The sequence below is a fragment of the Octopus bimaculoides genome, chromosome 18, assembly GCF_046866305.1.
Source record: "Octopus bimaculoides isolate indiv1 chromosome 18, ASM4686630v1, whole genome shotgun sequence".
NCBI lineage: Eukaryota > Metazoa > Mollusca > Cephalopoda > Octopoda > Octopodidae > Octopus > Octopus bimaculoides.
Genome location: NC_142945.1, coordinates 49,851,578 through 49,864,972, shown reverse-complemented (window position 1 = coordinate 49,864,972; position 13,395 = coordinate 49,851,578). Strand labels below are relative to the sequence as shown.

At 35.3% G+C, this 13,395-nt stretch overlaps 1 protein-coding gene across 2 annotated transcripts; it reads right to left on the bottom strand.

Moving 5' to 3' along the window:
• Window positions 1-448: 448 nt before the first annotated feature.
• On the bottom strand, window positions 449-12,806 carry LOC128249837 (uncharacterized). 2 transcript variants are annotated; one of them, XM_052974383.2, is made up of 8 exons: window positions 12,692-12,806; window positions 10,492-10,579; window positions 7,229-7,316; window positions 5,844-5,912; window positions 3,271-3,312; window positions 2,712-2,774; window positions 1,344-1,376; window positions 449-532 (listed from the first exon to the last, which is right to left on the bottom strand). In XM_052974383.2, exons 1-8 carry the CDS (start codon window positions 12,771-12,773, stop codon window positions 473-475), a joined length of 525 nt encoding a protein of 174 aa, XP_052830343.1. In that variant the 5' UTR covers window positions 12,774-12,806; the 3' UTR covers window positions 449-472. The 2 variants fall into 2 exon arrangements, with proteins under 2 accessions (XP_052830343.1, XP_089222300.1); XM_089366174.1 differs by lacking the exon at window positions 5,844-5,912.
• Window positions 12,807-13,395: the final 589 nt, after the last annotated feature.

The window sequence follows — 13,395 nt, the reverse complement described above, 5'->3', positions numbered from 1 at the left end:
GTCTCATTTAAATTAAACTTCAAGAATATCGAGATGAACAAGTAATTTGTTTCAAATTCTGGTACTAGTTTAGTCTAGTTGCTTGGGGAAGAATGGTAAGGCGATTACACCGACTCCAATGTTCCACTCCGCAATTATGAATGGCTAAGTCGACCTTGGTGTTGTTTGAAATCACAACGTTGAGACAGACGAAATGCTGAAATCACAACGTTCGGACAGACGAAATGTTGAGTTAGACGAAATGAGACAGACGAATTTTGTCCGACATGTTAACGATTCTGCTAGCTCACAGCCTTAAGTATGAATCATATATTAAAATGTACATTGTCTTATGACATCAATATAAGTATCATTGTGAATCATCTTTAAAACAATAAGATTGAATTTCAGCGATTTACTATTTTTCAGAGATAAGAAACCGGTCAATAACAACGAAAACTTCAAAATGTAACATTTGTAGGACAATATTTATTTATATAAGTATCATGATTGTAAAGAGAGCTTGGGCAAGAAATAGGGCATCGGTCAGCATCTAAAAAAGGCAAAACAGTAATAGATATAGTTAAACATGTACGATCAAAGGCTTTAATGATATTTTATACATTGTTAATGTTAAAATTACTTCGATACAATCAAATCTGTAAGTCTAGTAATGTGATTATAATTTAAATAGTTTCAAAACCTACAAAAATGCTTCAATATCATCACTGTGCCTTAGTGTTATTATTGTGAAATTTATCTCGTCTGTTGTTGCGTTAGAATATAACATACCACGTGGAGAACTTTGAAGTATACATATAACATATTTATTATGTCTGGTTAATTATCAATCAGAACCATGCAATATAGTGCACGTCTGCCCCTCATACGCACATACATGCACGCAGGAACACACACAATCACGCCACCCCTCCACCCCATCCATACACACGCACACATACACACTCAGACACACGTACATACATATAGACATATGTAAAGTAATTTAAGATATCCGGGTACATGCATTTCTCTGAGTACGAACATACGTTTGGGTGCGAAAAAATCCTTATCCTGAACAATATAACTTTGTTACGTCACTTTAATTGCATGTATATATATTGGGTCATACCATAAATAATGCGGTTTTTTTCTTATACTTCTTTTAATTGTCAAAATTAAGATAAGAGTATTTATAGCTTTGTTGATGTGATATAAGGTTGACACTACCAGACATTGAAACCCTAACTTTGAATTTACATCAACATTAGATTTGTATTTCGGTGACATATTAGAGATTTCATTTATATTGCTGAAAGACTAGGCAATTCATAAGCTTGGTTTATAAAAAGGAAATTACCCACCTCTCTCAGATCTGTAGATCCATTGCAGGAACCCTGGAAATACGATATCGAATATAAAGTAAATATAATTTAAAGTAAATATCATTTTATATCGAATATAAAGTAAAGACCATTTTTATCTCAAATTCACATATACACACACACACTCACATAAACGCACAGGCACACACACATACACACACACACATATATAAACGCACAAACACACACACGCTCACATAAACGCACACACACACGCATATGCAGAGATAGAGAGACAAGAAGACAGACTGTGAGAGAGAGTGAGAGAGAGAGAGAGAGACAAGAAGGTAGATAAACAGACAGTGAGAGAGATAGACCGACAAACACACAGACATGAAAACAGACAGATAGATAGATAGATAGATAGATAGATAGATAGATAGATAGATAGATAGATAGATAGATAGATAGATACAGATAACTTTCTTTTATTAGCCACACAGGGCTGTACACAGAGAGGACAAATACAATTGTAAAGCTTTTTCTTTTAGAAAAAATAAAAATAAATTCGATGAAAAGGGATCGGTAATAAAAAGAAAAAAAAAGAAAAAGAAAAAAAGGAAAGTAAAAAGTATAAAAGGATCAAAAGGAATCGTATATCACAGAAAATGTCAATGTTGTAAAGAATGATGAGAACGGCACATATTGAGGGTATGGATCTCCTAAACAGAAGCTAAAAATTTTAAGACAAAATGCGTTTCATGTCCCAGAAAGAAGATGAAGTTCCATTCCGTCTGGAAGGAGGAGTCGTGACATCTGATGCTATAGGCCAAGCCAAAGACAAATGCATGATGGAATATATGGTTCTCTGTGGAAACAATGTAAAGTAGCTGGTGACCAGTAATATATCGGATGCATCTGAAGAGTTCCCGTGACCAGACTCCCTATTCTTTTGGATGGGGATGTGGTGCTAGAAAGAAATGGACAGGTGTGACAGCTAAGACGGGGACAGAGAATAGATTCGGGGCAAGACGTGGCTATCGGGGAAACAAGAAAGTTACAGGTACGTTTAAATGAGGGAAGCGTCTGAGAAGGAAGAAACAACGAATGGAAGTCTCGGAATTCGTGCAGCGTAACCCAAAGATGAACACTATGGAGGACTGCTAAAACAATACGGTCCCCAGGTGCTTTATGTAAGCGCAAAGTTGCGATCGTACAGGCGCCGGAGAGGAAAGCTTAGATTGGTGTACATGATCGAGCGAATTGTTCAATACAAGAAAAAAACTGTACAAAAGAGAATGAAACAGAATGTATAGCTTAGATTACAACTACATTGTCTTACAATGTATGACTCTATAATTTCACCAACTCTATCAATATTGCATATTTTTGATAGAATATCTTTACCTTTTTATAAGATTTTACTTCGTGTATGCTGTGTAGATGGGGACTCCTTTTCTGCACTTCATTCTGAAAGAGAATGCACAATATGTATGTATATGTGTATATATATATATATATATATATATATATATATATATATATATATATATATATATATATATATATTATTCTTGGGAATAATATATATATATATATATATATATATATATATATATATATATATATATATATACATATATATATTATTCTTGGGAATAAAAAAATAATGATGTTTTTTTTTTCCCCTATGAATTTTTTACACACTAGCTTCCTGATTAAATTCTTGTAAAAGATTTTTATCCCATTATTGAATTAATTATATATATACATATATATGTATATATATATATATATATATATATATATATATATATATATATATATATATATATATATATATATATATATATATATACACTCAGTATATGATTTAACTTGTTAATCAAAGTTCAGCAAATCCATTCATATGAATGTGAGTGGAGATTAGATGTTAACATTACATGCTTTAAGGTAAAATACGTACCGCGTTTGGATCCCCGGAATCTACTGATCTTTTGCATTTCTCCTGCAAATATATTCCAAATATAATGTAAAAGTATTTGCTCAGATAGTTCTGTTTGAACTTCGTATGAATATGTGAATAGATAGATAAATTATGGGAGAGACATACCGTATGAATATGTGAATAGATAGATAAATTATGGGAGAGACATACCGTATGAATATGTGAATAGATAGATAAATTATGGGAGAGACATACAAATAGACAGCGAGAGGAATAATATGATGTCGAAATATCGATTCTGAAGAGTATAACGTTTTAATATTTTTCATGAGAAAAGCAGAGAAGCGTAAAATGAAAGCGTGTGTGGTGATAGTTTCTGCAGCGGGAAACAAAATAATTTACAAATGTAAATGTAAAAATATATGAAAAAGAAAATTAGAAATTTTAGGGTGGATAATCATATAGGAAAATAGCAATGATAGAAAATCGTTAAGAGCATAGACGTGGCTATCGGAAACAAGAAAATTACAGGTACGTTTAAATGAGAGAAGCGTGTGAGAAGGAAGAAACGACAAATGAAGTCTCAGAAATGGTGGAGTATAGCCAAAAGACGAACACTATGGAGGACTGGTAAAGCAATAAGGTCCCCGGGTGCTTTATGTAAGGGCAAAGTTGCGATCGTACAGGCGCCGGAGAGGAAAGCTTAGGTTTGTGTACATGAACAAGCGAATTGTTTATCTTTACTTTTTTAGAAGATTTTCCCCCGTGTATGCTGTGCAGATGGGGACTCCTTTTCTGCACTTCATTCTGAAAGGGAATCCACAATATATATATATATATATATATATATATGTGTGTGTGTGTGTGTGTGTGTGTGTGTGTGTGTGTATGTGTGTATATGTATATATATGATCATATGTAATCTTTATTCTATTATTCCTTTGCTTGTCTCAGCCATTTCATTGCGGACATGCTGCTGCACCGACTTCTTTAAGCCTAGTACCTATTATATCGGGCTCCATTGCCGAACCGTTAAGTTATGAGGACGTAAACACACCAACATCAGTTGTCATCTGGTTATGCGAAAGAGAAACAGACACAAAGGTACACACACACAACTAGAGATAACTCCATACACACACACACACACACAGATATATATATATATGTATATATATATATGTGTGTGTCTGTGTGTGTGTGTGTATGTGTGTGTGTGTGTGTGTGTGTGTGTGTGTGTGTGTGTGTGTCTGTGTGTGGAGGCGCCATGGCCCAGTGGTCAGGACAGCGGACTCCTGGTCGGAGTAACGCTGCGATGGACTGGCGTCCCGTCCAGCTGGGGGGAAACACATACGCCATAGAAACTGGGAAACCGGGCCCATGAGCCTTGTTAGGCTTTAAAAGTCGCATAAATAAATTATATATATATATATATATATATATATATATATATATATATATATATATATATATATATATATATATATATATATATATATATTCAGTATATGATTTAACTTATTAATCACAGTTTGGCAAATTCATTCATATGAATGTGAATGGAGATTAGATGTTAACATTACATGTTTTAAGGTAAAGTTACGTACCTCGTTTGGTTCCCCCGGAATCTACTGATCTTTTGCATCTCTCTCAAAAATAAATTCCAAATATAGTGTAAAAGTATTCGTTCAGATAGTTCTGTTTGAACCTCGCATGAATATATGAATAGATAGATAAACTATGGGAGAGAGATACAAATAGACAGAGACAGGAATAATATGATGTCGAAATAACTATTTTGAAGAGTATAACGCTTCAATATTTTTCATGTGAAAAGCAGAGAAGCGTACAATGAAAGTGTGTGTGGTGATAGTCTCTGCAGCGGGAAACAAAATAATTTATAAATGTAAGTGTAAAAATATATGAAAAAGAAAATAAGAAATTTTAGGGTGGGAAATCATATAGGAAAATGGCAAAGATAGAAATATTAGGAATGAAGGCTTTCGTTAGGAGCAGGCTTCCGTTGGCGGTGTTTAAATCGAAGTGGAGTATGGAGTTGTCGAAGAGGTGAGGTGTGTCAAGTATGGTAATTGTGAGGTGGACACCATGAAGAATGTAAGAAATGTAATGAGTTGTGAATATAGCGTATATCCAGGCGCATATTAGTTAAGCAAATGCTGAAAATGTAAACGAAAGATCATCTATGCCTTAATAAGATGCAATCCTAATACCTGTGGAAGCTGAAACCGTAAGATACGATGCTCTGGGTCCAGTTATGACACGGACGTTATGGATTGTATGATTGTTAAGGCGAAGGAGGAATTTAAGCAAGTTTTCGTGGTCTGCTACCACAACAGCTGCTTCATAGGATCGAGTTAGCTGAAGACATAAACAATGATTATGTTTTCCGTCAATCATTCAGCAACTATTCCACATGAACCAATATAGTGTCAATACTCAAGAATCTCTAGCAATGTTCCTTGCATATGGCTCAGCTTACAAACGTCTTATTTCTTTCACACTGCACACACACTTTCAAATCACTTTATGTTCATCCAATCTGTTATAATTACAGACAAAAGATACTATACCGTATGTCTGTGGGGAACTACGTCTGGTAACTGGTGAAAAGCGGATGGGCTCCTTTTCTGAACTTTCATCTGAAAATAATTTACGAAGTGTGTGTGCATATATATATATATATATATATATATTTAATATATAAGAAAGTGGTAGAAGGGGAGAGAGAGAGAGGGAGAGAGAGAGAGAGAGAGAGAGAAAGAGAGAGAGACACGTAAGCTGATATGCGTTTAATGCAAACGCATGCACGTACAAGAATGTGTGTGTGTGTGTATATATATATATATATATATATATATATATATATATACTTCGTTTCTTACTTTGGTTGCAAGCTTCCTTATGTGGATTAGTGTGATAAAACACATTGTATTTAGCACGTATATACTCTGCTATTTGTCTCGAGGATGCATGTCGTATGAACGTATTGTGCTAAAAGCAGCGCTTTGTTTGTCTTATTAATGGAAATCTCAAAAAAAATCGTGGTGGAATTTCTAAATCTAGATTTCTGCTTCATCTGAAGGACCCACTTGAAATCTCACCACCGCTGTCACTTTATTTTATTTATTTATTTATTTATTTTTGTTTTATTTCGGAATGTCTACCAGAGATAATTTCTCGGGAAAGGTATCCCTGTTTCGTGGCTTATCTAAATTCAACCTTTTGTTTTATATTTACTGTACTTTGGCGGTTCATGTAATGTTCATTGCGAAAATACTGATTACTTATTACATTGTCAAGTCTATACAATCCTAACGTCGACATTTTCTTTCTATATCCTAAGTATAAATTTAAAATGTAACCAGTTGTGACGTCCGGCAGTTTTAAGCTTTTGAGGCATGGGAAGGCAGAATTTTGCCCCTACAATTCGACAAACGACGCTAAAACTAAGTAGAACCGGTCGGGGTCTCAAGCATGGGTTAATTGTGATGTTATTAGAGACAATCCAAGGACAATCCGCCAGTACTTTGAGAAACAAAAAGAAAAGGCTTAGAAAGTCGGCCTCGCTGCAAATCAAGGAGCGGAAATCTTCAATAGGTTCTGTCCCTTTTCTTACACATTTTCCAGCAGATCCAGGGTAGGAGAAATTCTGCAGCCAAGTAAGGTCACCTTACAGATTTCATGAACTAGCTATAAATTTAAAACAAGTAAAGTCAGGAAGAAAGGAAAGCCTTATAGCACAAGGATCATTTTACACATCGCCATCGGGGCTTCTTGCTATTAAGATCTTCAGTCGCGAAGAAGCTGCCATCACTTTATTAGAAATCAAATACGCATTGAACATTGTTTTGTAACTGAACATTTGAAAGTGAGAAAACTCAATTATCTCGCATCTACAAACTTAACAGTGCTCCTGTCGTCACGATAAGCGAAATAAAAAAGAACAAAAACTTACTACTTTACACGTCTTCATAAAGAACTTCAAGAAGTTTTCACAATTTTGGGATTTTGCTTCAACACATGCTACGAATGTTTCCTTGTTGCTGAAATAATATGTTGATCAGAGAATGTTTTTAACCTGAAAGATTTGTTCTATTTTTGTTTATAGTTTTATTTCCTTCTTTTCTTTGTTTCATACATTGGAATGTGGCCATGATGAATTTAACCAAACGCATCTAATATAAAATTTATTTAATTCTCTCTTACGATACGCTAAGTCGTGGTAGCCCTAAATTTGCACAAATTTTCTAGCGTGAGACAAGTCGATCACACACTCACATACACATGGGCATATGTATGTACATATGGATGATATATATACGAACATACATACATACATACATACATATATGCATATATGCATAGGCATATATATATATATATATATATATATATATATATGTGGGTGGGTGTTTAAGTATGTATGTGTATATATATATATATATATGTGTGTGTGTGTGTGTGTGGGTGTGTTTGTGTGTGTGTGTGTGTGTGTGTGTGCGTGTGTGTGTGTGTGTGTGTGTGTGTGTGTGTGTGTGTGTGTGTGTGTGTGTATACATATGAGCAGAATTTAGGTTAGATGAAAAATTTGTACGATATTTCATCTGCTAAAAGGAAAATACTATTCCGTTACTGTAGAGATTATATGCCTCTTATGGTGAAAAAAAAAAGGGGGGTGGAAATAAACGGCTCGTTCAGTGTAGCCATTTATCATAAATCCCAGACATCGTTGTTTCAAATTTCTTGGCTCTTGTCGATTATGTGTACCTAAGAGAGTTTCATATTACAACTGACATAAATTCTGCTAATGCCGAAACACTGCTTAGCGCTGATGGGCGATCTACTAGCACAAAACAGTCAACATGTTGATTGAATCATACGTAGAGCTATCGCTTTGTAACGTCATTCAGAGTTGCCTCTCTTGGGTACATCTCATTGACAGTAACCAAGAAGATTGAAACATCGACGTCTAGGATTCCTGAAAGATGGCGACATTGAATGAACCAGGAATATTCACACCATTTTAACAAAGATATATTCCCCATGGTAACTGCAGTGCACTTGCCTTTTAGCAGTTGAAATATGTCACAAACATATTTGAACTAGTCTAAATCCTGCTCATGTCCGGCTCTGGAACATAAGGGGAAGGACATTACATAACAAGAACAAGAAATTATCTTCCAAGCCAGATCTTTTGAGTTAACTGCATGAAACTTGACAAGAAATTCCACAAGAGTATATTCGTCAACTAATAGTAACACACCTAAGAGGGACCTTGCATTGAAAAATGCAAATTGAATGTCAGCTAAATATTAAATATTATAACAATAAATAGTTTGAATCATTTCAAGTTTAAATAAACTTTAATGACTATAAGGGTGTTTACTTAGTTCTGTCATGTCTGTGTATATACATATATACATACATACATACATGTATACATACATACATATGAAGAATATGCCGTATGGCTATTGTTTTTACAAACATATAAAGTAAAGGTAAAGATATCTTCTCGAGTCACACCGATTCATTAGGGCCGGTATCCATGTTTCATGGCGTATAAATTCCCCACCTGGAGAGGACGATATTCCATCTTAGGATTATTCATTTTTGCCAGAACTTAGTGAACTGGAGCAGCGTGAAATGAAATGTTTTGCCCGGTCGAGGACGAACACACACAATCACAAATGTCTGGGCCTCCGGTGTTGCGTGCACGATCAGTAGATCGTGGGTTCGTTCTCCGGATAGATGAAACGTTGTGTTCTTGAACAAAACTCTTCATTTCATGTTACTCAACGATTGTTTCGATAACTCACTTGTGACACCTGTACAGACAAAGTCGATTTGATGGAAGAACTGAGCTAATGTACAGAAGCACATACATTTAATCTCTACAGACACAGCCTTTGTGCAGGTCAGTCAGCGAATGTTTCGATCAGTGAATTCATCATATATATATATGTATAGTTACATGTATGTGTATGTGTGTGCATGTGTGGGTGGGGTGAGGGTTAGAAGAGCCGATCAAAAAACGTTTAATTTTTTTGCAGAAAGACCTGCACAAATGATTTGGTTATAGTGATTAGATGTTTGTGTTCTACATTAGTTTACTCCCTCCACCAAATCGACGTTGTCTGAACTGGTGTACGATGTGTCCCACATTAGTACCTGAAGTGGTCGTAGTGTAACGTCAGATTGAAACCATGATCTCTTGCAATAGTTTAAGCCGGAAATTAGATAAATAGATAGATGTCTCTGCCTATGTGCGTACGTTTGGTTGTTATTTCGAGTTTTTAGTAATTGATATTGGACAAATATTTATGTATTAGTTTCAAATTTTGCCACAAGGCCAGAAAATTCGGCAGATTGGCTTACTCGATTACATCGATACCAGCTATAATCTGGTACTTATATTATCAATCCGGACTGGATAAAAAACAAAGTAGACCTCGTTGGTATTTGAACTCAGAACGTAAATACGGACAAAATTCCTCTAAGCATTTACCCGGCATGCAAAGTATCCTGCCATTTCGCTGCCTTAAATATCAAGTGTACGCAATAGTATACGTAAGATAATATTGTTGTTGTTGTTGTTGGCACTCCCTCGCTTACGACGTCGAGGGTTCCAGTCGATCCGATCAACGGAACAGCCTGCTCGTGAAATTAACGTGCAAGTGGCTGAGCACTCCACAGACACGTGTACCCTTAACGTAGTTCTCGGGGATATTCAGTGTGACACAATGTGACAAGACTGACCCTTTGGATTACAGGCACAACAGAAACAGGAAGTAAGAGTGAGAGAAAGTTGTGGTGAAAGAGTACAGCAAGGTTCGCCACCATCCCCTGCCGGAGCCTCGTGGAGCTTTAGGTGTTTTCGCTCAATAAACACTCACAATGCCAGGTCTGGGAATCGAAACCACGATCCTATGACCGCGAGTCCACTGCCCTAACCACTAGGCCATTGCGCCTCCACGTAAGATAAGATATACGAGCAGAAATGCGGTGAGCTGGCAGAACCATTTGCACACCGGTAGATGTTCTCAGCGGTATTTCGTCATTACGTTCTTAGTTCAAATTCCACAGAGGTCGACTTTGCATTTCATCCTTTCGGGGTCGATAAATTAGGTACCAGTTGCGTTCTGGAAGCGATCTAATCGACTGGCCCCCTCCCAAAAAATTTCGGGCCTTGTGTCCAAAGTAGAAAAACATGTATACGTGCAGTATTTTTCTTTCCGGATCCTGCCGTTTACAGCCCCAGCACAATGTTCTGCCAGTGAAATGCAATTTTTTGCTGTGGCCTCACCTGCAATTTCGAAATATAACATTAAATATCATTTAACGTCGTTGTTATATTGCTAAACCATTGAAGATTTATTCATGAAATGCAGTGTAGACTCTAACGTTTCGTTGTATGTACAACCCATTTTGTGTCAGGAAACATTAGTGTACATTCCGCTGTTTATTTAATATCAATATCTGCATTACAGCAGTCTGTGAGATTTCCATTGAGTGTCAACTTAGCTTCTTGCCATTCCTATGATTAGAAATGTTTGCAAATGAAAGTAAATGATACTGACTGTCACATGCACGGGCGAGGCTGTGCGAAAAGTTGTTTGCTTCCTAGCCATAGGGTTCCAGGCTCAATCAAACGGCGTGGTATCTTGGGCAAGTGCTTTTCAAAATTATCTCGGGCCAACCCTAGGCTTGTGAGTGGAATTAGTTGTCAGAAACCGAAACGAATCATCATCATCATATGCGTGAGTGTCTCCATCTCTGTGTGTGAGTATGCCATTGATCTTGTGTTTGTCCCCTATCGCCACTTGACAAATGAATCTGAGCGGTTAAGGAAATGAACCAATTGAATAAGAGCTGGGCTTTTAAAGAAAAATGTACGCTTCTCAATCAGTTCGTCTACACCTCACAAAGCGGTGGTTCAACAATAACTGAAACAATTAAAAGATACATATAGAAGATATTACTTTTACTATCTTAATCGTTCCCTGTCTGATTTCACATGTTGCATTTTGCTCTTTATTTCTCTTTAGCGAGATTCGGATGCTGCTTCTTAGTTCTTGCTTCCTGCAACTCTATGCTAAATTGGTTTCTATTCCATATCTCGATAATCCTTAACAGCGACAAAAGTACTTTCACCATAATTTAAGATTTCTCTCTAAAAAATCTCAGTTGACAACAAATAGAACTTCAAAAGCAAATTGAATACATGAAACCATATATCAAATTCCATGTTGAATTATTTAATAACTACTCTCATTAGGCGGCACGCTGACAGAATCGTTAGCACGTTGGCAAAATGCTCAGTGGCATATTGTTCTTTTTTACGTTATGAGTACATATACAACAGGGGTTGACTTTGCAGTTCATCCTTTCGAAACCGATAAAAATATTACCAGTTGAGCAGAGTCGTCGATGTAATCCACTTACCACCTTTCCCGAAATTGCTATCGTTATCCCAGAATTTGAAATTAATATTTGTAATGTAAACACTGAAATCTAAGACTTTCATTAGGTTTTGTGTCCCAAAGCTAGAATATTGTAAAGCAACTGAGCAAAACATAATTTATATGCATTAAACAGGTCTGTACCTCATACTTCCGTAAACTTTTTCAGAAGCAAGTAAACCATATGTCATTCTCTTTAGTGTGTTACCTACATATCAAATTACATATTATTTGTTTGGCTTCCATTGGGCTTGATTCACGATCCACTTTACTGGATTTACGACGTAATGAATCCGTCAACTACCCATCAATAAGAATAGCAATAGAAATAATGTTTAGATTTTCATACTACAATGGTAATATATCAGTAATATGCGGTAAGTAATAGTCACACTAAGTTTTTTATATTTTTTTATAGTCTCATGTCATTCAAGATTTTACCTAGTGTCTAGCTTCAATACTTCAGTGCTTACTCAGCCAGGTCCAGTAGGTAAAGGAAAATTATTAGGATGCGTGTTGGTCTTGCATCTTACAAAAATGTTAATAATGTTCCTATGAATAATTGTATTGGGTCCAGAATAAAGTAGATTTCATCATTTCACCTCTTTCGCTGGTTATATATAACTCAATACACACATTTATATACAAGTTTAAACACTCACACACGTCCGTTCTATATATAAGTATACTTATTCAAATGTACACATTCAGACTCAATACATTTATCAATTCTCACTAACGCATCTATAAGGACAGAGCAGATAAAACTAAAACACTTCATGATTTCTAGAGTTTATTCCATACATGAATAGATGTGCAGACGATTACACTAACGGTGACAGGCAGACCGTGAGAGAGAGACTCAGACAGACACTGAGGAGGCAGACAGTTTATACGTGATACACAAACCAAAATGAAAAACAAACGAAGTAATTTGATCTATCACAGCCACTTACCAGAAACGAGAAGCAACATAAATACGACAAATGCCATCAATGGTGTTTCGTGTTGAACACTAACTTTACTGGTCTCGTACATGTAATCTCTCAATATAAAGGGAATAACCTGTAACACGTGTTTTAACTATTTAACGTTATACATTCACATAAGTTATGTATGTCATTTACAATGCTCGTCCTTTTCAAGTTTATTATCATAATTTTTTTTTGATTATATTAATTATTATTATTATTATTATTATTATTATTATTATTATTATTATTATTATTATTATTATTATATTATTGCTATTATCATTATTATTATTATTATTATTATTATTATTATTAGTAGTAGTAGTAGTAGTAGTAGTAGTAGTAGTAGTAGTAGTAGTAGTAGTAGTAGTAGTAGTAGTAGTACATATAAGCCTAGGATGAGGAAAAAAGAAATAACACTGAATAGATGAGTTTACAAACATTTATATACATACACACACATATATGTATATCAGTGTAAGCATATATGTGTGTATATGAATATATCTTCTTATTTAGGCTTCTTTCTTGTCCTGTATTTTTCTAGGTTTATTGCATACCTAAGTATATTATTATCCTTTGCTCTCATTTTTCGTTAAATTCCACTTTCTTTTACAGGCGATCCAGCAAGGTTAATCATCTTTATTCTAATACTAAATTTAGATCGCTCTTTCTTATTATTTCAT